Here is a 25836-nt window from a genome sequence, read left to right as displayed (position 1 = left end):
GATGGATCCGATCCGGGGAAGACTGCCCGCATCCTGGGATGACAGTTCCATGCTGTCGGCTACCTGCAGGCACCGACAGCATGGAGCTGTCACGTCCTCAGGCAAGTGGGCATTAATCCAAAGAGGATGCATAAAACTACGTCCTCTAGAATTAAAGCCCACTTACTGAGGACGTAGTTTCCCGATGGGGCAGTCGTTAAGGGGTTAAAACAATGGTTTGAGTTAAGGCTAAAAAGCCTTGTGTAGCATTGGGACCTCACACTGCATTGGACTCAATGGAGTCACAGTGCAAGTTGCAAACGGCAATGAACATGATTAGGAGGTCACAGCAAATAAAAGGAATCCTGTAGCCCTAGCCTAAAGTGGACCTATCAGATAGCCCAACATGTTTCAGTGTATCTAAAATAATTAGTGAGAGCATCTTTTCCATCTTTTCTTATTGTTCTTCGCTGTGCCATTCTAGAAAGGTCACACCACAAAGCAACAAAAGGGAATCAAATGTTGCTGGAGGCTGACAATACAGACATGCATTGACTAATGTCAAATTGTATGGCGGCATGCACTATGGACACGATAAAGGAAACGCTAGGGTTCTTCCACAAAAGTCCTTGTGTCAGAGCCTTGTGTGGAGCAGAGTAAAGCTCGTGTGGTGCAGAGTGTTATGGCAGCAGAAATGCAGTCCTGAGCTCTCGCTCATGACCTGAAGGTTGCGAGGTTAATCCCTGCATGGTTCAGGTAGCCGGCTCAAGGATGTCTCAACGTTCAATCCTTCCGAGGTCGGTAAAATGAGCACCCAGCTTGGTGGGGGGAAAAAATAAATTACCTGTAAGTGCTGCAAAATAAGTCGGCGCTATACAAATAAGATTTTTTCAGGATTTAGTGAATCCTGCACTGGTTGGACCAGATGACCCTGGAGGTCCTTTCCAACTCTATCATTCTATGTCCCCTTGTATATTAAGAAATGCTGCAGCTTTTCAGAATACTACACACTTTGAGCTTTGACTAGTAGCAGAGTTCAGAGTCACAGAGCTAGCACATGCCAGGTCTTCCCACTAACTGCATAAAGAGTGTCAGCTATGTCCTTGCTAGTGTATTAGGAGAGAACGGTCACTCTGCACGTGTAGAGGCCGGCGAAATCCACCTCCGTTACTCAGAGCTCAGCTCCCAGTCAAGGTCAAAAGTGTATTTATTCTAAAACCTCAATACAAAGTCTTACCATTTAGAAGAAGAGCGACACTAGGCAATCTCTGAACTGGACGGATCATCAATTCAACTAATGTTTGCCTCCCACATTCTGGTTTTGATTGATTAATCTGCAAAACAAAAAATTACGTTCTTTTTAAATAGAGCTACTACATTTACAAAGATGACTAAACCAGGATCCAACTTCAGCCTTGCTCCATTGTGTATTTTATTAACCATGAGTTGATTCCCTAATGCATCTACCTCAAATCAAACCATTTTGAAAGAACAGAAACTATAACTTAAGGGCCTTCTACATCTTGTGATCATTCGCTTGAGTGTTCATTTGCCTAACGGAGCCGTGTAAAAGGGTAAATGCTCAGTTGAACAAACCGATCAGCTAGTTAGTGAGCATGTAAAAAACGCTCGCTAGTCAGCTTCACACCTCCCAAGTGAACTTATGATCGTTCAAACCCATTACAGATAATCTGCCAGTGTAATCATCAAGTACTGGCCAATATACTGTTTTCAATTAGTGCTTGTTACCAGCTTGTGCTAAATTAGTTTCTTTGGCTCCAATGACCTCCACATTGTGGTTTCCATTTGCAACCACAACGCTGCAAAGGATTCATCAAGTGACAGATACGTATGGCAACCGAGGAACCTAGGGGTGTACCAAATTAGATTTCCAGCTTTTTTCCAAAAAAGGAGCTTGTCCTTTTAATGAGAGAAAATTGTAAGTGCTTCTGTTACCCGATGTTGGCTGTAATACTAAGGCTGGGTTCACACAGGGCGTATTCCCGCCGGAAATCCCGCGGTTTGGCCGCAGCAAAAACCACGACATTTCCGCCGTGAGAACCGCCCCAGAAAAAGCCGCGGCAGCTTTGAAGCGGCCCGGCCGCTCGCTTTCCCGTTGCGGCCAGCGCTCCCATAGAGGAGAGCGCGGCCGTGACGAAAGTAAACAATAAACAGACATGCTGCATCTTTTGCAACCGCGGCTGCGTCGGCCGCAGCCGAGGTTTCAGCCAGACTTACCGCAGCGGATTGGACGTCCCGTGTGGATGAGATTTCTGAGAAATCTCGTCCACATGGCTGGCTAATCCAGAGATTAGCGGCCGCGGGCGGATTTGCCGCGGCTGAATTCCGCGCGGAAAATCCGCCCTGTGTTAACCCAGCTTAATAGACATTGTGAGCCATTAGGTTTGTGTCATCCTCTGCACAGCCAGACCCCATCATAAAGTTATTTGTACATATCTTCACATGTTGGAAACTATCAGCAATAAACACGAGTATTTAAGACTGCTTCATACCTTCAGAAATGCATGGAACCGCGGTTTCAGCCTCTCACACTTTATAATAGTTTCCTTACTCATTTCGAAGAAATTCACAAATGGTGGATAGGTTTTTACAAAATCCTTTGACTGAAATTAAGAGGTTTACAGTTAACTTTACCATGTTTAATACAAAAGTACACCAGTTAGAAAAAAGGTAGTATCTGCCATCCATATAGACTACTGGGACTTTAATAGTACGTTCACATGTAGAGGAAATCCACACTAAAACCTGCACCATCGGTGAGGATTTTGACGCAGGTTTTGGTGCGGATCCACAGCCCATTTCACCCTTTCAATAGAAGAGGCGAAGTCTGCTATAAATACACATGAAAAGGTGACATTTAGACGTGGCCTTTGCTTCAGATTTTCCACCTCAAACTCTGCACCGTTTTACACCAACTGTTGGAGGGCTTAGCCTGCGGCAATATTTTGCACCATGATTCTGGCACACAGCAACACATTAAGCTACAGTTTTGTTCAGGGATGTGCAGACTTTCTAAATCAAGTGTGGCGCAGGGCATGTACTCCAGCTTTGGTGCGAATAGAGTCAGCATAACAAAAACTTGATTTATACAAATAAGACACGTTACCTTTGATCAATGCATTTCATAGTTTAGTAAACAGTGTAAAGCAATCGCTTGAAACACTTACATAACAAAGAATTACTTCTCCAATACTCTTGGTTTCTGCCCAGTCTATCATCATTTTTTCCAGATCATCCTAATAAAATGGAGGTGGAAAAAAAAAGTTGGACAAGTTTCCAGTAAGTAAAACACTTGTCAGTTACAGTCAAAATGAAGTGGGCAGAAATGTGAAAGGGATGCGCTTAATATACTATGTTAGATTGTACCTTTATCTTTGTGTGCACATCCAAAATTTCAGGAATGCTTGCAAAAATGGTCTTAATTTCTTCTGGAGCAAGAATTGGTCCTCCTACCTGTCCCTCTTTTTCAAGAGGAACTTGAAAGAGCTGTTTAGAAGCAAAAAAAAAGTTAGAATATTCATTTACAGGCATACTAAGCCACACATTAAGGTCCATTTAGACCGGATGAATGTCGGGCAAAGGATGCCCCAGCATAGACTCGCTCCCCTGCTGTTGCATGGGAGCTAGTAACACTGGCTCACTCCCAGAGCGGCCAGCAGTGGGGTGGGGAGGCTGCAGGAGATTTCACTCCTTGCTCTCCCCCACCCCTCTCCATTGACTTAACATAGCGGCCGTTCAATACTGAATGGGTGCTATTTATACTGAGTGATCTGCTCATCGTCCATAGTATATGCAGCATAAACGATGGATGATGAACTGAACGCTGATCGTTCAGTGTAAATAGCAGCCATTCAGTCCTGAATGTTAAGTCAATGGACACTGGTGGGGGAGGGAGAGCAGATAAACCTCCTCCTGCCGCTCCGCTGTAAGCCAGCGATACTAGCTCCTGTGCAGCAACACAAGAGCGAGTATGTGCGGGGACGAGTGTCAGCCATAGTTTGCCCGACATTCGTCTGGTCTAAATGGGGCTTTACTGTTGGCTTAAAAAAAAAAAAAAACCACCAAACCTACAACAACTTAGGTAGAAGCTTAATTTCCTTATTTAAGGCTAGGTTCACATGGGCAAAATTGCCGCAGATTTGCCGCTGCATATCCACAGGACAGAAAAACTGCTATGGTTGCAGTGCAAGCCAAAGTCCATGTATTTTAGCAAAAAGTAGTTCTCTCAAAACTGAGTTTTTGCGCATTGTGGAAGTGTTGCTGCGTCGCGGTTTTTTGAAGGTGCAGCATGTCAATTCTTTGGACGTTTCTGCAGCGTTTTTTCTCTATAGGCCTCAATGTATGCAGACAAATCTGCACTAAGAAACACTGAAGATAGTTTTTAAAAAGCTGCGGATTTAAACGCACGTCTTTTCCATGCAGAAAAACTCCACATAATACGTGACAATAAACAAGATCAAATTAAGCTGGTCAGCGGGGTTTCCGCAAATGCAGAAATTCTGTGGATAAATCAGCACCACATGAACCCAGCCTAAAAAAAAAAATTTGCTTCAGAACTCACTCCAATCTGGCAATCGGAATCACCACACCCTCAAGCAGAGAGTTCCATAATCTCACTGCTCTTAAAGTAAAGAACCCCCCTTCTGTGATGGTGTAGAAACCTTCTTTTCCCTAGATGTAGAGGGCGCCCCCTTGTTACAGTCAGTCCTGGGTATAAATACATCATGGGAGAGATCCTTGTATTGTCCCCGTATATATTTATACATAGTTATTAAGTCGCCCCTCAGGAGTCTTTTTACTGAACTAAATAACCTCAATTAACCTCTCTGGGTATTGTAGTCCATCCATTCCATTTCTTACATTAGTTGCCCGCTCAACCTCTGATATGTGCTTCTTGAGTACCGGTGCTCAAAACTGTCCACAATATTCCATGTGTGGTCTGACCAGGGACTTGTAAAGAGGAACAACAATGTTCTCATCATGTGCCCCTAGACCTCTTTTGATGCAACCCATGATCCTCTATACCTTAGTAGCAGCTGCCTGACACTGGTTGCTCCAGTTAAGCTTACAGTCAACTAAAATCCCCAGGTCCTTTTCCACGTCAGTGTTACCCAATAGTTTCACCATTTAGTGTATAATGGTGACATGCATGTTCAGATATACAAGATCTGATGACTTAACAGCAATTAGTTGAATTAGTTTATGCAATTTGGCACACATTTTGCACATGACACTGCATTTGAGTCAACTCCTTTTCACAGAGTGGCTGAAAGGGGCTAAGATATATAATAAATGTGGTTCAAAACATGCAAGAGGGTTTGTGGTGCAGTTTGTGCCAGGAAACCAGCCCATTTTCCATAGTAAATCTGCCCCAATGTAAATGGCTCACACTGCATGTAGTCAGTGCGACCTTACCTGTACTATGGTGGTAAGAATGTCAACATAATTGCTCTCCGTTTGATATAGCTCCATTGCAACCTGCCATCTTGCTGACTGCGTTTGGGGTACAGGTGTTAAGATCTTGCTTGGTTTGGTAGAAATTTTGGGAGTATCTGTTAAAATAAAAATAAGCAAGTTTAAAAACATAAAAGTTACACTTTGTTACAATTTAGCAAACAGTCAGCTGTGCACCAGACTGGTCGTTTCAAAGAGCAAGACAACCCAGGTCTTCAAGTAGTCCCACCAGTGATGTCACAATAAAAAGTGCTACTGAGAAGACATCATACACCACTCCTGGGTTCTTAATCATCAAAAGAGAGCATCAAGTCTTTTGTAGTCCATCACAAGTAAACACTCCACTTTATTTTATGAATGTACGACAGAAGGGGGAGATCCTCCCCAAAAGCTTTCTTATGAGCAACCACATTTATATGAAATTACAGATCAGTAATATGTAAAATAAAGCAAAATGTATCCACAAGATGACTTCCAAAAAGAGCTAATAGTTTAAGAGTTAAAATGTTTGCTTATGGAGCACACAGGTACTAACTGTCTGCAAAGACTGTGCCAGTAATATATTACAAAAAGGATTTGGGGTAGCCAGAAGCTTGGGCAAAGATGTGCCAAATAAAATTTAATGGGAATAAATGTAAGGTGAGATACTCGGGACAAGGTTTCTATATCAGCATAAAAGGCTTCTTTACTGTAAGAGCAGTGAAACCATAGAACTCCACCACCAAGTGCAGTAATGGCTAGTTCGTTGAAGGAGTGAAAGGGCATGATGGATGCCATTCTTAGGATATACATTACATATCACGAATTACGAATGCTAGATAACTGGCGATAGGTCGTTAATCCAGGGATTAGGTTTGCGGTCTTAGGCTGCATTCCCACGAACGTATATCGGCTCGGTTTTCACGCCGAGCCGATACAAGTCGGCCTCATGTGCAAGGAGGGGGGTAGGGGGGAGGAGGAGGATGGAAGAGCAAGGAGCAAGAGCTGAGCTTAGCCCTGCCCCTGTCCCCCCTCCTTTCATTGCAAATAGTGCAGAGGGGCAGAGAGGGGGCGGGAGCTCAGTTCCTGCTCCTGGCTCTTCCATCCCCCCCCCCCCTACACATGAGGACAACGTATATCGGCTCGGCGTGAAAACCGAGCAGATATATGTTCGTGGGAATTCAGCCTTAAGAAGGAATATCTTCTGCTAATAAGAGCCCATCAACAAAGGTCTTATAGGAGACTTGTCTTTACTGGAGTATATGCTTTAATTGATGGCCTTTAGTATTTTACCCATTTGGTCATTTCAACCTTATTGTGAATCAGTATGTCAGTTGGTACACATTGAGAGTACAGCTTAAACGGGTTGTCTGGGTTAAGGAAACCCACTGTCAACAGGTCCCTCATGCATTAAAACAATAAATAAATCAGCAGTTACTCACTTCCCCCCCACCCCACCCCCTCGTTTGTCCTGACGCCAGCTCCAGTCTCCCTGTGACGTCACTTTGCAGGTGGAATCAGTCTACAAACAAGCTGCAGCAGCCAGTGACAGGGATATCATTGGCTGTTGCTGCAGCAGATTTATGGGAAATCACAGCTATCTGGATACAGAAAGCTGAGGCTGGAGCCGGCGGCAGAGGATAAACAGGGAAGCAGGGAGAGGTAACTGCTGATTTATTATTTTCATGCATGGGGGGGGGGGGGGGGGGGGGACGGGGACCTGTTTACAGGGTTTTTGCTTAACTTGGACAACCCCTTTAAGATATTTTATACTTAAAGTACTCTAGCTGCTGCTCATTGGATTGCGCTCAGATTTAGAAACAAGACATTTACCTGAAAGAGACTTTCCAGACTCTGGTGTATTTGAGATGTCAAGCAATGATCCCATAGACAAGGAATGTTCTGCTGAAGGACGTTTTCGAGGTGGAAATGGCGAAATGTCAGTTTCTCTGGTTATCTGTGCCAAAGTATCTTTCAATCTGCGTTTCTTACGGTTACTACTTGGAGTATTCAATGAAAGCATCGACACAGACTTTTTGAGGGCTGGGCTATCTTGCTACAAAGAAAACATACATAATGATATCTTGTGAAGTACGCTACACTTTTGGAACAGCAAAGTTATGAAATTCCCCTTTAAACAAAGTTTCAGTTTAACACTTTTTTTTTTGGTAAATATTTGCTTCAGTTTTTGCTGGCACCCCAGCTCCCACAATTCACTGCTCTCTGGTAACAGTAAACCAGCAGGTGTCAGATCAAATCATCAAGTAAGAAAAAAAAAAAAAAGAAAAAGAAAAACTACTACAAGATAAGGAAAAACAAAATGAGGGCGTTCATGAAGTCCAATATTGCATTTGCCAGTGTTATCGGATGTGCGATGATGTAAAATGCACCAGAAAAGTAAGTAAATTATCTAGCTTATATTATAGTAAATTTGTCATATGTCCACGGGAGGTTCCCCTAACCCTTCTGAAAAGTTCCAAGAGGAGCTTAAAAAGTATTTAACATTTGTGCGTCCTGTTGACGGGGGGGGGGTGGGGAAACCCTTTCCTTATTTTTCTATTCTTTAAAACTGGAAATCAATGCAGCAGTCTGCGCTTCTGCTCCACTTTAAGAAACGGAATGGAAAACATGTAAATAGATTGAAACTGAAGGTCTTCAGTTTCAATTGACCTCTATGGGCACAAAAAATGAGTAGTTTTCTGTTTAGCAGCTCCCATGACAGAACTGCTAGACAGAAAATGAAAAAGGCAGATGTGAACTTGTTCATATAGATTAAAACTTGTCAAATGTGAGTCTTTATCATCCTATAATAACTTCTGGAAGTGCAGACAAGTGATGTTATGTATATACAAGTATACAACTGGAGTTTAAATCATAAACCTACTTTAAATGTATGTTTTTATAGAAGGACAAAGGAAAATAAAGGCTTCCCCCTCCCCCCAATCATGCAGTCACTGCTAACGTCCTCCGGCGTCAGCTCCGCACTGCCATGTGCCGGCGGCTGCCCAGCCGGCACATGCGCAGGGCAGAGCTGGCGTGTCAGAGGTGACGTTTCTGTGCAAGCCTCGGTCATGCTGCGATTTGTTTACCGTGCAAGTTTTCACGCGGTCAAATCGCAGTCGTTTGCGTAGGATTGCATAAACTCATGCAATCCCATGGCAGAGTGCACGGGCAGAAATTCTGCGGGAAATCCAGTCACAGAATTTCCACCCATGTGCATTCACCCTAACAGGGATCATTTTTTAGGGCCAGTATAAAAATAAATACAATTTAGAGCAGAAAGCAAATTACCTTTTCAAAGAGATACATAGTTTCGCCAGCTCTGGCGTCCATCTGTATACTTCCCCAAAACCACTGAAGAGACAAGAACAAAAAGGTGAACAAACCAGCAGATTGCAGCCCTGTGTGTTTGGCTAGCAGGCCACTATATGTCTCACTCACCTCTTGCTTCACAACATATAGGTTTTTTGGAGGCTCAAAGGGCAAATCTTTGACAGAATTTTCTTCAACAACTAGATGAGTGCAGTTTTCATCCCCAACTGGTAAAAACTGCCCCCCTAAAAGTAAAGAGGAAAATATTCACATCAGATTAATGTAGTTTCTGATACTAAAAAGTACACCACATTTAACACTTTCCAATCGAATTTCCCTGCCACCCGCACACTGCCCAGGTCTTATTTTGGGTTGGAAAGCCCATTGTGGATTCCTTGGAATTACTTAACTGAAAACATGAAGAACTGTCATGGTTTTAATTTTGTATTTACAGTACACAGAAGCGCTGTCCTGCATACTGCAGCATACATATGCAGAACAGCCTCCAACATCGGAGCGCTGTCCTGCATACTGTTAGAAACATGTTGGCCCAACATCAGAGGCAGACACTGGATTGGGGCTAATGTGTTATATTTTTGGCTCCTATATAAGCATATATATTTCTAAATGCTGAAAACCTCTAACTAGAGATGAGCGAGCGTACTCGGAAAAGCACTACTCGCTCGAGTAATTTGCTTTATCCGAGTATCGCTGTGCTCGTCCCTGAAGATTCGGGTGCCGCTGCGGCTGACAGGTGAGTCGCAGCGGGGAGCAGGGGAGAGCGGGCGGGAGAGAGTGAGAGAAAGATCTCCCCTCCGTTCCTCCCCGCTCTCCCCTGCAGCTCCCCGCTCCGTGCCGGCACCCGAATCTTCAGGGACGAGCACAGCGATACTCGGATAAAGCAAATTACTCGAGCGAGTAGTGCTTTTCCGAGTACGCTTGCTCATCTCTACCTCTAACGCTTTCTAAAGTCTACTGTTAATGCAGACTAGGTTGAATGGTTGCTCATCATATAACTCATTTCACATTCTCTGTACCTTGCATTATTGTCATCTCTTCCATGCTGACCCGCTCTTCGTCAGAAAATCCAAGAAAACTTAATATGCAGTCCTGAAATGGCGAGACCTTGAACTCACTTTTGAATTCCTCATCTGTAGCACAGAAATCTCTAAAGAAATAAAAGGATGTAATTAAAAATTTGCAGAGTGACCGGACAAAATCCTAACGCTCAAATGTCGTGGCACTGAAAGAACCACGGATACCAGATAGGACTGGACTGTCCTGAAAAAGGCTTATAGCTGCATGACACACATAAGCAACTCAACAGCCAAACGGCAGCAAATGTGCCACAAAACTGCTTATTAGAGCCTGGTCACAACTCAATGTCAGTCCAAGATTTTGCTGCAAGCTCTTGAAACAGCCTTTTTGGCAGTTTTTCATTGTAGCTGAGGCATCCATGATGCCCCAGTTACAGAAGAAAAATCCCGCTATGGTGACGATTAACAATGAGTTAATTTAAAAAAAAGAAAAGAAAAAAAAAAAGGGGCGGGGGGGGGGGGGGGGGGGGTTGTTCAGAACAATTAGCCAATGAGAACCTGCTTTGACCCAGGGCAAAATTACTTGCAGTTCCCCATAGTTATTCATTGAGAGGCTATATTCTGCTGGATTGGTGACAATTCTGTATTCTGCACAGTACAAGCCTGCATCGCATTCCTGTCATTACAGCACTATATATCAGACAATTTGGAAGTTTATGAGCTTTTGAAATTGAGCCTCCTGGTTATTGCTCCAGCCTCCTGACTGCATTAACTTAAAACATGAAGGATCTAATTTATTGAAGCAGCATTTAGCAATAAGACATTTTTGGAGGATCTGACTACTACCAAATACCCATAGTTGGGATTGGAGGCAGAAGATAAAAAAGGTTTGCCTTTAATATCTTGTATTGATGCCCTTAGGTTAAGAGAGGTTTTCCTGGCTTTGCGTTTTCATTGAGGATTTATCCCAACAGGTCATCAATAAGAAAGGAAAAAAGACCTGTCAGACCCTTTTAACTTAAGTGGGTATTACAGAATATAACATCTGAATGGGATTGACAGTACATGGTACTAAGTAAAGACATGGTACAAAGTTTCTGACATACAGAGCTGCTGAGGATGCGCCAAATACATAGAGGCGTATACTTCATGTACTTTCACACCGTCCGCGTCATAAATATTTCCTCGTAGAGTGCAACAATCAACACTAGTGTTCTGCTATAATGAACTGGCAGTCTCTTTACTTGTCCAGACTCTTTAATGGCAATAGAGAACACGAGGTTTCATATACCAACGATCGTAAGCAACCATGCTTGACCCCAACATATGAAATCCAATTACAGAACACTAAATGGTATTCAAACTTCAAAAATAAAACAAAGTGGAACAGAACAAAAAGTATAAGCCAGTTCAAGTCCAGGAAAAAGAAAATGTATACAAATATGCCATTAAAAGGTATGTCCTTACTGTGCAGTTCTGTACTGCATGTTCTGGAAGATTTCAGAACGCAGAAGGGTTAGATACTTAGACAGAACAGCAAGTTCATACGCAGTCTCGCCAAGTTTGACCAAGACCCTATTGCCCAAGTTTGTCCATCTATCCACACACAGTTTAAAGTACCCAGGCAAGACTATGTGTCCAATACTCACAATTCATTCCTTTTTTCCCATGCCTTTAATATCCAGTCCGCCTTCATAATGGGAGTTCCCAGACTGACAGCAACCTATGGGAAAACCAAAACATGAGGTGTGAAAGCAAAGCTCATGCGTTTTTGACTTCAGTTTAAAGGCCAGGAGTCTTTAGCAGTTTTCATGTTGCAGCAATATGCAGTGTGATCCTATATGCCACAATTGCCAAGGCAATCCTATAAGGCTCAAATGATCTTGTGCACGTCCTTTTAGAAAACAGACCTATGTAGGCCAAGCCATTGTTTTGGTAAATCTACCACCCAGCACGTTACCAGCATATTTCAACGTCAAACTATTGAGGACCCATCCTTGAGGCAGGTCCTCGATTGTCAATCGCTGGGTACCCACTGCGCAGGATTCCCAGTGATTAACCATTGAAGACTTCTCTCCTGAAGATGGATTATCAATATTTCTTCCCTGGAAACCCCTTTCCAGCTCACTACCTTATTTCACAACCCACCACTGAGGACTGCTGATCTCTCCAATTAGGAGAATAGATATCTTGGAAGACAAGAATGTAGAAGTAACAGATATGTACCCTGAATTTATCTCCATGAGTAGAACATGCAACAAGATGTGTCACTTTAGAGCTGAAGTCTTTTCGGATGATTCCTCCCATATGGTGCACTAACGTCACCAGCTTTACCTAAAAACACAAAAACATATCAGAAAACTATTCACAACGTAATGCATATATTTCATGTCACACCACTGATAAGTCTTATGTTCCTTCAGGAAATAGGATCTATAACCACTTTATCAATTTACCCCACTTCATATAAAATGTACTTTATTCTGGCACTTGCAGCTCCAGTATAATCATAACCACACTTTTATACAAGTCATCTTACCAGTTCTTCCTTTTTCCTGAATCCAGTAAAGCAGAGGACTAGATTCAACATGCTTGCACAATACAGAGGCCGGGAAGTGAATGGCAAAGCCTAAGAGAGAGAAAACAAAAATCCAACTAAAACATTGGAACGAGTAGCTCTGGCTCATGTTAGAAGTGGTTTATAGCATATCAGCCTTAAGTATCTAGCCCATCAAAGTGGCCTTACTGCTCTTAGTAATAACTGTACCCCGCGGTCAATATACACCGCTATCAGTTCTACAACTCACAGGACAAATCAGAAAAAGACAAGGCACTGTGCAAAACAGGAGGACAGAAATACATACATTAGCATTAATATAAAGGACCTGATTCTTCCAGTATGGCTCAATTAAAAAAAAACAAAAAACAAAAAAAAAAAAACTGTACCTCTCCTTTTTGTGCACAGAACAAAACGATTGGTGGGCCCAGGACTCTGCATTCAGCTTTATACAGGTATCGGAAGGTCGGATGCTGGAAGTCCGATATAACAAATACGTTCTCAAATTCTGGTGCATCTGCCTCAGCGTATTCTTCCACAGACTCTGTGGTGACACAAGGATGCTTGATCTCCTGTTTAGGCGATGAAAGACGCGAGTTAGACTGTTGCCATTATTGCATATAGAACAGAGAGCTGGTGCAAAAGGAGGCCCAAACCAACCAATCAGATTTAAGATCACTTTTTTTCCCCTCAAAACCCACCCTTCCTTTTTATAAATGAAAACAATCTGATTGGCTACTGTGCACCATTATTAGCTTTAAACAAGTTTTGATCAATGTCCCATAATAAGGAAAAATTAAACAAAAAGCAAACAATGGAGACAAGTAAAGCTGTGGCAAATCAGCAGACAAAACAAAAACACACAAGATGAATACCACCACTTGCAGTGACAGGCATAGCGACCACTGTGATACTGTAACATGGCCTATTCTCACGTATGACAAGCGCCGTGCATTCATTGTAACAGACAGAATTCTGCTGCTCATTCTTCCCGGTTCCGTGTCAGCACATGATGTTTAAAGGGAACCAGTCACCAGAAAACATATCTGAGCTACCACCACGTTATTAAACCTGTAGATGCCTCAACTTCAGTGGTGCATTGTGCATGTACCGGAAGACGAGGCAGCAGAGGCACACAGAAAGTGCATTTCAGCGGTACGAGCGCTGATGTAATCTCAAAGGGAGTAGTGGTGAGAAGCAGAGATGGTCGGCTGTCCTGTGTGAGGTCTTGACCTAGGAGCAATGGTAGGGTCGCCTGACTCGAGGCAGCGCATCAGCATATCAGGCGCACTAGATATAAAGTAGGATTTTGACAAGATGTTACTTGCTTTTTTTAACAAAAAAAGGTGTGGGAATCCGGACACATGGATAAAATTTTTCCTTTGCTTTATTTCCATATCAGGCTTGCATAGTCAGGTACATGGTTTCACAGGTACATGGTTTTACAAGTACAAGAACGCGTATCGGCATAAAGCCTTGTTCACCTTGTACTTGTAAAACCATGTACCTGTGAAACCATGTACCCGACTATGCAAGCCTGATATGGAAATAAAGCAAAGGAAAAATTTTATCCATGTGTCCGGATTCCCACACCTTTTTTTGCTAATGAACAAGCCATAGGACCGGATGGCTAAACGGATCTAAGGTTGTTTTTCCTTTGGGCAGACAAACTACAAGTACCGTAAAAGCTCTTCTATAGGTGAGATAATTTTTTCATTATTGCTTTTTTTAAGACGCACATGTATTTGTAAAGATAAAATCAGATGCTGCTCCACATGGCAGCCAAGATACCAGTTTCCTGGTGACCGGGTCTCTTTAATGGAAAGCTCATACATTGCAGATTTGCAGCAAAATATCAGCTGCGGATTTCACACCGAAATTCTGTAGCAATGTATAGCACAAAGTGCAGGGAGTTTTAAAGGGAACCTGCACCATCTAATCTAAAAAAGCCTACAGGCTTTTTCTTGCACCACCCTTCTTAGACCCCTTTGTGCGACTTGTGGTGGATGATTTTGGTGTCATTAGATTTGCTACATTCTCACCACTGCCATAAAATCATAACATTTCAGTTTGATACATTGAGTGAGCTGCCAAGCCAGGTTAAAGTTCCTATGTTAAGTCCAGTGGCGCTGTTGTGCTTCAGCCAACAGCGCCGCTAGGAAGAGCCAGGGCTTCTTCGCACTAACAAGGGCGATATCAGGCCGAGATTCACAGTCCGATATAGTCTTTGCAATCCATGTGGAACAGCGCTGCTGCCATCAGCCGCATTGAAGAACAATGGTCAATATTGCAAAAAGATAGGACATGTGCTGCTATACAGGGAAAAAAAGTGCAGCAACGCAGTACCATGCAGGTAAACATCACAAATGTGAACGAACCCATTTTTATGTGCGCACAGTGAATACTGCATCACTCTAGTAAACTAAGTTATGGTACTGTTCGGGAAGTTTAAGGGGAGCGGGGGAATGTAAAATTTTAGACTCATCCACTCGCCGATTCTTGCGGCCTTCCCTGCCAAAGGCCACAGGCAGCACGGAAATCTGACTCTTTCTAGAGTTTTACATCAGAGTGCGCTCACAGAAGTCTGAAGTGTTAGATTTTCATGCCGCACATGGACTTCATCAGGGTACAGCACATGAATCCGGGAACAAGAGAGCATAATACATCCCCTGGCTCTCTGAATGGCACTAGAACCTAGTTTATGGTGCTGACCGAAGGGGACAGGGTCCTTTTAACAAACCCTATTCATTTACACTGGAAAAAAATCCACAACGGAAGAGTCATGCTACAGATTTGTATATATTTGTTGTGGAAATGGTGCATTTTCACTGCAGAATTCAATCATTGCAATGCAGAGTGAATTCTGCTGTGAATACTATAAGCAGATTTTCTCTGCAATGTGTGAAAACACCCTTAGTGCAGATCAAATACAATCAAAGGGGTTTTGTCATTTGTCAGTCTTCTTACCGCATGTTAACCTTCCCGATCTTCTCCTGGATCCTCCAATCCTCCGGATCACATCACCTCCATGCGGCTGGGTCGTTTTTCTGTTTTGGAGCGTCCATTAGCTGCAGTAAACTATGAGTGACGTAGCGTTCACTACCCAGAAGGAAATGCCTGATCCTTTGGTGTGAATGTGCATTCACGATAAAGCAGACTGTTGAGGATCCAGAATTCCCTGCTAGGCAGTGAACACTACGTCACTTCTAGAGTTTACTGAGCTGCAGGAAGTGAACTGCAGCTAAAGGATGCTTCGTCACAGGAAATCGAGGATCCAGCCGGCTGGAGGTGAGGTGACCCAGGGGACTGGAGGAGCCACGAGAAGATCGATGAGGAGAAGATGTGGTAAGAAGGCTGCCTGGGGAGGAATAGGGAAGTATAGAGGGGTTTTTTGTTTGTTTTTTTTAGTGAAAGAACCCCTTTAACTCCTTAGTGATGGAGCTTTTTTGCTTTTTCCTACTCCCTTTTAAAAAAAATCGTAGCTCCTTTATTTATCCCTCAACGTTGCTGTATGAGGGCTTGTTTTTTGCGGGATGAGTTGTATTTTTCAATGGCACTATTTATTGTACCATATAATTTACTGAAAAACTTGTAAAAAATTCTAAGCGGAGAGAAATGGAAAAAAACGACATTCCACCATCTTTCGGTGCGTCCTGTTTCTACGGCGCACAAACTGCAACAAAAACGACCTGATATTTTTATTCTATGGGTCAGTACGATTACTACGATACCAAACTTGTATAGTATTTTTTTTGCTGTAGTACATTTTTTTTTTTTTTTTAAGATATTTAATTTTCTTCAATTATTTTCTGCGGTCATTTTGTGCGCGCGATAACCTTTTTATTTTTCCATCGACGTAGTTGAGCAAGGGCTCATTTTTTGCGGCATGTCCTGTAGTTTCCAATAGTATCACTTTGTAATACATACGACTTTTTGATCGCTTTTTATTGCGTTTTTTCTGGGAGACAGGGTAACTAAAAAAAAAAAAAAAAAAGTGTATTTCTGGCTTTATTTTTTTTTTTTTTTTTTCGGACGACGTTCACCGTGCAGAAAAAATAATGCACTACTTTGATAGATCGGACTTTTACAGACGCGGCGATACCAAATACATATTTTTATTTTATGATTTAGATTTTTTAATAATAGATATGGCAAAAGGGGGGTGATTTAAACTTTTATAACTTTTTTTTTTAACAATTAAAAAAAACTTGTTTTTTTACATTACTTTGAAGTCCCCCTGGGGGACTTTAACATGTGATGCTTTGATCGCTCCTGCAGTATGACGTAATGCTATAGCATTACGTCATACTGCTTTTTGACAGGCAGTCTATCAAGCCACCCTGTGTGGATGGCTTGATAGGCAGTCTGTTAAGGCAGCCCTGGGGCCATTCATTAGGCCCCTGGCTGCCATGACACCTGCACGGCTCCCCCCGATCTCACCGCGGGGGTGCCGTGCGGGACCCCCGAACAGCGTTCGGGGGATTTAGATGCCGCTGTCAGAATTGACAGCGGCATTTAAAGGGTTAATAGCCGCGAACGGCCGAGCGCGGCTATTGCCCGCGGGTGTCAGCTGTAATAAACAGCTGACGCCCGCGCTGTATGGAGGGAGATAGCGCCGCTACCTCCCTCCATACACGTCCTGCAACAGCAGGATGTAGTTTTACGATAGCGCCGTCACTAAGGGGTTAAACAAGTTGTGACCTTTCATTTTCTTCACATTGTGTATTCAGTAATGTCCTGTAGGCATCAAACCTAGAGCAGCCTACAAGAGGCTTTCAATATCATTCAATCTAAGTGCAATGCAAAATTACCTTCCATCTTGCCTAGAATCACATGGGTGGTCAAACTGTTCTCACATGCTCAGGAGGTCCAGCTAAAATAGCTGCCATATATGAGTGCATGCCAACAAGTCATGAAATCTGGCCCCCCCACCCTACCCCAAACTGACTTATTGATTCAAACTTACTATTAGTACTGGTTAGAGGCTTTATTGGTCAACAGTGCACAAAACATGAAACTTGTCTATAGCGTTGTAGGATGCGAATTAAGGAGTCAACAAAATTAGGCAAATTTATCAACAAAAAAAAAAAAAGCACGCCTCAGTAGGCATGTTAGAGAGATTTCATGGTGGCTCAGCAGCTAGTACTGTTGCCCTGAGTTCAAATCCCAGCAAGGACATCTGCATGGAGTTTATACATTCTCACCATGTTTGTGTGGGTTTCCTCTGGGTACTCCAAAAACATACAAGTAGGTGAATATAGATTGTGATGCCAAATGGGAACAGAATGGGATGTAAAGGGCTGCGTAATATGCATCTGCTATATAATAAATCACATTTATTTATACTTCTCTTCCATGTGCTACCACATGGCTACCATACATATACACCTATACTTTGCTTTACAAATTACTTTGTTACATCACCCCCACCCCAATCATCTTTGCGATGCTGACTCTTCATACTTGTATACATGTTTCCGTGCCATAGTTGGGTTTCTGAATATCTTGCTTGACCTCTATGCTGCTATACAATTGGCGATTTCTTTTGTATTGGATATTTGATTGTGGATGGTCTTGCGCGTTGAAAATTTTGAAGCCTCCAACATGGTGGCCATGCAGTGGAGTGCTATATAATTTTTGTAACTTATTGGAAGCTCCTTTATTTACGGAAGGGTGGGAGCGAGGAGTGTGTCTTGTATTGTTTTTAACAATGTGCAAATGTATAATTGTTTGTGTAGCATGTAATAAAGCATATTGTGTCTGAAGTATGGAATTATTTTATGCTTGATACTTGCAATAGCAGTGTGGCGTGTGCATGTGCCCGGTGCTTATGCAGCATGCTTATCTGTGCCCACCTTTTTGGTAATTGAATTGCAGAACCGCATAACACAAGATTGTCATGAGTTATATACTCAATCTGATCAATAGGAAAATGTGCCAGAATTATCATATTTGCCATTGAGCCTCATTTAACAGACAAACTGAACTTGTTGCCATAAAAACCAGAACTCAGCTTTAATTTTTTAACCTGCTCCCCATGAATAGCAGCACTGATTGGATGCCGTTGGCCAGAGGCACAACTTGCAGATCTTGCATTGGGTCTAGGATCTGCAACAGGACCTCGTTGAAACCATTGCCATAATATTGGGCATCTGCACCTTTTGGCTCCTGTTAGACCTCAAGTGCAACTGCTACCTCTGGAGCGACGACCCTGCTTTTGGCAACAAGACCAGTTTTTATGAATGATGCCCAGTAGGTTTGGTCTAAGATAAAAGATCAAGAGTAAAAGATAAATCTTGGTACTAATCATTCTTAGGGTGGAGAAAAAAAAAATAAAGTCCTTCACCACGTGTAAGAATCAAGATATTAGACTGACCCAATTACTGGAGAAGCCCAAGAGCTAACCGTGGCCAACGTGTTAAAGCCTGCAGTGATCAAGCAAGTGCAGACGAGGATACAAGGTTAGCGGTGCACTTGAGCCAGTCGTGAGGTGCTGCATGCAAGACCAGCTGGTATGAATACATAACCATACCATATTTACAAGACTTTTTATAAGGGATTCTCTGGATTTTTCAGGACAATTTGCCCTTATCTTTATAACTGGAACTTCCATTATCTTAACTGTCTGTGAAAAGGAAGGTTCAGAGGTTACAAGACAATATACAGGACTTTCCAAAGAACATAAAATAATGAGGGTAAAGACGTACTTCAAGAGCTTTTAGCAAGGCCTCATTTCTCCCAGCATCCTGAACGAGAACCACTCTGGTCTCCACTTGCGGCATTTCTTCTGTAGGCATCAAGAAACCATATGTGAGTATAAGACAAGTAATGTGCAGCTCACCAATATCCAGTCTGGGCAAGGTAGACTCCAAAGACTCAAGAAGAGCATAACCGGTGGCACATTGAAAATGAATGTAGATAACAGTTTTAAAGGGAACCAGTCACGCATTATAAAGCATCATAAGTTATGATGCTTATTGGATAGGGAGAGAAAAGATTGGAGGGGGGGGGGGGATGTGCGTTTTATACTTAACTGGCACCCCATTCCCACACTGTTAGCGGCCTGACTGTCAGTCAGTCATGCACTGCTCTCTATGGCAGTGGGCACCTGCTGAGTGAAGAAGATCCGACAGCACAGGAACGAGGAGCTGGGGAAGTATAAAAAACACATCCCCAGTCATCTCGTTCCCGGTCCTGTAAGCACCACAACTTATTTTATAGTGCTTATTGGACGTGACAGGTTGCCTTGACCTAGACAAAGTGAAGGCCTTAATGGAAACATGAGTTTTCTTTCCTTATGTAGCTCTATAAACCATTTCCTACTGCTGGCACTCTAGAAGGGTTTGTCCCCAGGTTGGATACAACCTGTAGGCACTCCAGCACCACCGGTCGAGCTTGACTAGAGATGGCTTTTTCCTCTTCAGCTCTCAGGACTGGATCCCTGACCAATAGCAGGGAATTGTGGTAAATGGGTGCTTTTACACTTGCGCTGGGGATTCCGCTTTCCTGCTGTTTGGGGAAGCAGGAAAGGGGAATCCCCACGGCCAAACGGCTCATTATCTGGATGGAACCGAACAGCGCCGGGTGGACACCATTGACTATAATGTAATACGCCTGCTTTCTGGTTTTGGGACGGAAGTGAAAGCGCTGCACGCAGCATTTTATCTTTTGATATTCGCAGCCGGATTTTCCGACGCAGATGTGAAGCCACCCTAACTCCTTTTGGGGCTGGCTGCTAGACTTGAGATTTATTTGTTCCTGCCAGCTATAGAACAGAATTATAAAAAAATAATTAAAAAAAGCACAACAAAAAGTTGTATTTATTGCTGTACTTTACCATCAGCATCTGCTGAACCTGTAAAGAGATTCTCCTTTGAAGTCTCAGCGATCTTGGATTCCAGGACAGAAGAGTCGGCGAGCAGGCTCCTGCTGCTGGCAGGTACTAGGACACTGTTGTCAGCCATGGCGGTGTATCAGCAGCCTATGAAATGGAAGACATCATTAAACAGGGTAACTCCAGATAAGCCTGTGTATACACAATTTAAAAGTAGGCTTTCAGACAAATTCTATTGATGACCTACCCTCAAGTCAAGTGCATCACTGCACTTAGAGCAGGCGGGGTGATCAACTGATCGCCGGGGGTCCCAAGTGACGGACCCCTGCTGATCATATTGAGGTTGTCCCATTTGTAGCTATTGATGACCCATGTGTCATCAATAGCAGAGGTCCACCACCAGACACCCCCCCCCCTTCCTTCTCAGCTGTTCACCAGAACCAGGGTCTGTGTGCAAGTTCAAGAGGGACTACTTAAAAAAACACAATATTACAAGTTATGAGAATAGATGGGTTATAGGGCACTCATCCAAGGATTCACTGTCATATTCAGAGTCCAGAAGCTATTTTGGCCCGAAGATGGGGCAACTGGCATGGCGATGGGGGTTTCTGCCTCCCCCTGGATTAACACTGCAGGATTATATGTTGGACTTGATGGGTGGTCTGTGTCTTATTTCACCCTTATCAACTATGTAACTATAATGCAGAATTCCTATGGCCAGCCACACAGCAGGGAACTACTAATCTAAACTAACTTTAACCCCTTAATGCTACATTTACGTCCTGGAGGTTAGGGAGTTGTATGGAGGGGGATTGAGGGTCGATGTGAATGGATCAATGAAAGTCTATTTACTTTCATTGACTCCATTCACATCACACAGTCGGTCATCGCCGGTGTTGTGTGAATGAGCCCTAACAGTTACAACATAAAACCCTGCTGACAACCCACAAGGGGGGGGGGGGGGGGGGTGTTACACAGCAGGGGTATCTGTGCAGTAGTGAACTATCATCTGCAAACAAGAGTTAGGGAATCTTCGTACACCTGCAGGCTCAGTGACACCAGCCACCCAGCAGGGGGTCTCCGTGAGCAGACGTCCACGGGTGGAGGCAATCTAGGGAACGCAGGACAGAAAGCTGGGCACCAGTGGCACGGTTTACTAGCAAGATGTTGTGGTAGACTTCCTTGGAAGGCGAGTTTTAGGGTCCTCCAAGCTTTGTACAATGGATAACAATCTTACAGAACAAGGAAGGGCGCTTCAGGTGGTTTTACAAGAGACGAGCTGTAGAACATCCGCACCCGACAGGTTACTCCAGCAATGATTGTTCCTGTACTTTACATGGGAGCGATCATCCCTATTGAACGGAGGCAGGGCACACAGGGAGGGGTTGTGTTTACACCGGCCGTTCTGTATGTCTAATAACAGAGCGATGAACACATTAATTGTTGTTCGGTCGTGCATGCATTAAGACTGAACGATAACAGTTTATGTTCTTACCGACTGCCGGAATCTTGGTAGTTATTTGGCCCGCAGAAAAGGGCCCTAAAATGTACTTTCCAGTAGCTGGACATGTGAAAAGATTTGATTAGAGGAGGTCTGGATGCAGAGACCCCCACCTATTGCTAGAACAAAAGCAGCAGGAGCCCCCATCCAAGCCTCCTGCAATCAAGCAGCAGCACGTGGGGTCCTCAGCTGTCAGACACAGCTGAGGACCCGTGGGAGAAGTGGTTTTTAATGACTTGTGCCTTCTCCTTCCCATGCTACATAGTGCTCAATGATGAAATAAGGTGTGTTCCAGACTACTTCAGATTAGGTCCTGTAGCTCAACTATAGTCACAGATCACTGCTTCTTTCCAAATAAAAAGGAGCAAGAGCGGAGGACAAACAGGTATAATCATCCCCTGTACATACTGAAGTGCTGATCAATTTCAAGATGCTGACTGGTGCGTGGCTTTAATTGTTGAATTCCTTCCCCTTCACTTTACATATTTAGTATTCCTTAAAAAGGGGTTATCTGACTTGAACAAAACACCAAAACCTCCCCTCTGCAACCCCTTAGACAACTGATCAGCTGGTGGCTTTTTAAACCATGACCAGACCCACTAGAGCGGCAGGGGATTGATGAGGTGAAGGTAAAACGGGAAAGGTTATTACATTAACTTGGCGCTGAGTACATAGACGGGCCGGCTTCTACCCCACCTGCATCATCCAGGCTGACAGCTACCCCCTTTTGTGCATAGGTGGAGCTGTCAGTCTACATACAGTGGGCAGGGAGAAGCCAGCACGGCCCACCTCTGTGACTCAGGGCTCAGCTTCCAGTCAAACTTACTGAACTGCTGACAAAGTCCCTTTAAGAGGAGGGCGACAAATGTTAAAACCATAATCACGCATAGACTCGCAGTGCGGAGCCTCAGCATATTCTCGGTTCCTCTTGCTAAGGATTGGTTTGAGATGGGAGAAACCTGCCTTTGTGATACACTATTTGGCCACATAGCTTGGGCAGGTGAAATATAATGAATCCATCTGATTCACCTGTGCAAGCCACATAGCCCCAAGACCCACGGGCCCCAGCCCCAAAACAACGTGTGGGCGCACTCTGCGACATTTCCACAACCTGCTTTCTGTCAGTAAGGAAACCTTTTGGCACAACAGATAGTCCGCAGGAGCAGAAGCAAAAGCAAAACTCTGGCAGGAAAACATACTCTAAAATTACACTCACACCTTTCCAAACAATGGGGACATTTAATAAGTTGGCATTCCCAGCGCCAGGCTGAGTACAATGCCCCCGGGCGCACAGTATGCTGAATACATGACAAGACGCAGGCATATCCCGAGCATCTCCATGCACCCACACAGAAATGTACACTGCAGTACTCGCTGTAAATTATACTGCTGGTCTGGGGCGGCCACGCTCCCCTCTCAACAAATCCAACACACTTCAAAAAAAAAAAATTAGAGCGGCGGTCACAGAAAGGAGAAAAGCTGCAAATTTTGTGCATATTTACGTAGGTACAAAAACTTGTGGGTTTTTTTGCTTATTTTTTTAATGCCAGAAACTGGTGCAAATAGCTTCATAAATGTGCCCAAAGTTGTTCCTTTATTGCACGCTACGAGCTCCTTTGTTCGGGCTAATGCCCACGGACGGATTTATGCCGCATTCCCTGCGACTGAATAACGCAGCCATTAGGTTCTATTGAACCCAACAGCTCAGTCCTCACATGCGGGATTCTGCTGCGGGAAAAAAAAATTGCGGCATGTTCTATCTTACCGCGTTTTTCCACGGTGGGAAGTTTCTATTAATACAGTATTAATGAAGACCATGGAAAAAAAAAAAAAAAAAAAACGGATCGCCAGCCGGGACTTTGTTTATCCCCACGGGATTCCCGCCGCGTAAAACTGCAGGCATAACCCTGCTCCGCCCGTGGGCATAACCCTGCTCCGTCCGTGGGCATGAGCCCTTTAGGCACATAAGCAGAATTTTGGAAGACGTTTTTAATACATGATCTATAACTAAAACGTTACTGTGACGCTGACGGAGTCCCTGCAGCCGGCTGAGAGTAGATGTTTAATGCTTTATTACAGTTGTACCCAGGCCTACACCAACAGTACCAGTCCTTCTGGCTTAATAGTCTGCTACATGCAGTCCTCTGACGGGCGGGACAACTGCACCAAGCACTCCCCTGTGAGCGGCATTGTTAATCCATGTTGCTTCTACAGGGCTAATGTATTCAGTGGCATTGCCACCACTTGATCCCAGTGGGGTCTGATTACTGGGACCCACTTGATCCCTACTAGCCAGAACCTGGCCCTAGTCATGTGACGGGTTCTGCTCCCTTCTCCGTCTCTCCCCAGCAGAGCACACAATCTAATTTTCCCATATGCAATATGAAGCCAATTAAAGGCATGGTCCAGTTATTGGAAATATTCAAGAGGAGCCGTACGTACCCCTATTCTGCCGTAGTCCTGGCAGCAGCATCACCGCCAACCCCCCTGCCATCACCACGATGCTCACCACCAGTCAGCGGTACGTACGGACGTGCAGAGGAGAAGGAACTGCTCTCACTATGGAAGTGCGATCTCATCATATAGCTGCCAGCCCGGGCCGAATTTCGGTGCGTTCCCTTAATAAGATGCCCCCCCCCTTGTCTTGTAGAGCGAAAAATAAGGTACATCTTATATAGTAAAGTCAGCGCTGACATAAGAAGCTCGCGAGCGCCGCTCAACATCAACAAGTATCCATAGCCGGCTTGTGTGACATCGGCCCAGCTGGTGGGAGGCGGGAACGTTGGCCGGTAAACGCCATTTATACGCAACGATTCCCACTCTAAAGTCACACTAACTGAAGTGCGCGACAGTCATTTCGGCTAAACGCGAGCCGGCGTACGCTTTCCACTTGTCGCTCAGTTACAACCTCCATATAAATCGTCAGCGGCTCGCTTATCGTTACGTCTGAACGCTTCACGTAGGACGGCAGCGATTCTCAGCCGGTCTACACACGCTGCATGAGGGCGGACTAATAGCGGGGGCGTCATCCGCTCCTGCGCCTGTTTACACGAGAATCGCCCAGTGTAAACGCGGCAGACGGACACCATTAATGGGTTTACATACAACCGCCATCCAGACCTCAGCGGCAAGGGTTAACCTGAGAGCCACTTACTGTCCAAGTACTAACGGAGAACATTCCGGCACATCACTAGCGGAACACTGCGGAGACCGCAGCCCCGGAGTCCTCTGCCCGCACAAAGGGAGTCACATGACTAGGGCTGTGCTACTAGGGATCAAGTGGGATCCGGTAATCCGACCCGCTGGGATCAGGTGCGGCATCACTTGTACAGAGGGGGCACTCCTTGGGCAGCGCAGGGGCTTCAGTCTGTGAACATACCGAAAAATAGCACCATTCACTGACAGCAAGCAGAGATACCGGCAGGGAGAGCTTGCGATGCAAGACTATGTAGCAAGCCCATCCACACGTCAGCGGATGTCCCGAGCAGGTAGCAGCCAGGTGTCATAGGGCGCGTCCTGCAACCCCGTTGGCTTTGTGTGACCAGCATGCCGCCAGCATACGGTATAGAGAACCCCCGGTAGGTAATGTACTTACCGTCAGCACTAGGACCGCACTACAGCCGGCAGGTGCTGCTCATTCACACGGCTCCACCGGCGGCCATTAACCGCATTCAAAACTCGAGCCAAAACATAAGCTCTCCTCTGATTGGTCGCAGGAAAGCAATTTGTCAGTCCGTCTATCATTGGGTAAACCTGAACGTGACGGAGCTTACGCGCTCGCTGATTGGCTACGCCGTTCCCTCCTGGTCTCTAGGGGCTGACGTCATTCGCCAGCTGATTGGTCAATTGAAAGTTTGAATGATTGGATGATAACGGCTTCAGAGATAAAATTACGCTTCACGGGAGGCGTGGATTGTGTGGTCACGTGTGGCATAGGGCGCTTACCGATTGGCGGACATTGTTTACTTCCTCTCGCTGTCTGGCGTGACTTCCGTGTGCGGGGAGGAAGTTCACGCCCTGTTGTCGATGGTGGCAACGCAGATAGGACTGGTCCGCTGAGAAGAATCGCAATAACGTGTAGTACACTTGTATAACAAAGCAAGCAGCGTGACGGACGGGCGTTACATAGCTGATAGCGGCGGCGGCGCTGCTGTAGCATGTT

The 25836-nt window shown here is 44.4% G+C and overlaps 1 protein-coding gene across 3 annotated transcripts in view; it reads right to left on the bottom strand.

Moving 5' to 3' along the window:
• ECT2 (epithelial cell transforming 2) overlaps window positions 1-25352 on the bottom strand; it is a 51596-nt gene extending 26244 nt beyond the window's left edge. The window contains exons 1-17 of one of the 3 annotated variants that reach the window (XM_066601300.1): window positions 25270-25352; window positions 20177-20320; window positions 19047-19126; window positions 18872-18964; window positions 12729-12911; window positions 12322-12411; window positions 12009-12116; window positions 11432-11505; window positions 9783-9913; window positions 8875-8990; window positions 8725-8787; window positions 7267-7489; window positions 5416-5552; window positions 3367-3486; window positions 3168-3236; window positions 2493-2603; window positions 1217-1313 (exon numbers count right to left, since the gene is read on the bottom strand). In XM_066601300.1, the coding sequence (XP_066457397.1) occupies window positions 1217-1313; window positions 2493-2603; window positions 3168-3236; window positions 3367-3486; window positions 5416-5552; window positions 7267-7489; window positions 8725-8787; window positions 8875-8990; window positions 9783-9913; window positions 11432-11505; window positions 12009-12116; window positions 12322-12411; window positions 12729-12911; window positions 18872-18964; window positions 19047-19126; window positions 20177-20303 (1822 nt within the window). In that variant the 5' untranslated portion in view covers window positions 20304-20320; window positions 25270-25352. The remainder of the gene's footprint in view (window positions 1-1216; window positions 1314-2492; window positions 2604-3167; window positions 3237-3366; window positions 3487-5415; window positions 5553-7266; window positions 7490-8724; window positions 8788-8874; window positions 8991-9782; window positions 9914-11431; window positions 11506-12008; window positions 12117-12321; window positions 12412-12728; window positions 12912-18871; window positions 18965-19046; window positions 19127-20176; window positions 20321-25269) is intronic. The other 2 variants (XM_066601307.1, XM_066601315.1) reach the window with 2 other exon arrangements.
• Window positions 25353-25836: the final 484 nt, after the last annotated feature.

This window comes from Eleutherodactylus coqui, chromosome 1, assembly GCF_035609145.1.
Source record: "Eleutherodactylus coqui strain aEleCoq1 chromosome 1, aEleCoq1.hap1, whole genome shotgun sequence".
Taxonomy (NCBI): domain Eukaryota; kingdom Metazoa; phylum Chordata; class Amphibia; order Anura; family Eleutherodactylidae; genus Eleutherodactylus; species Eleutherodactylus coqui.
This window is presented reverse-complemented; position numbering and strand designations above follow the sequence as displayed.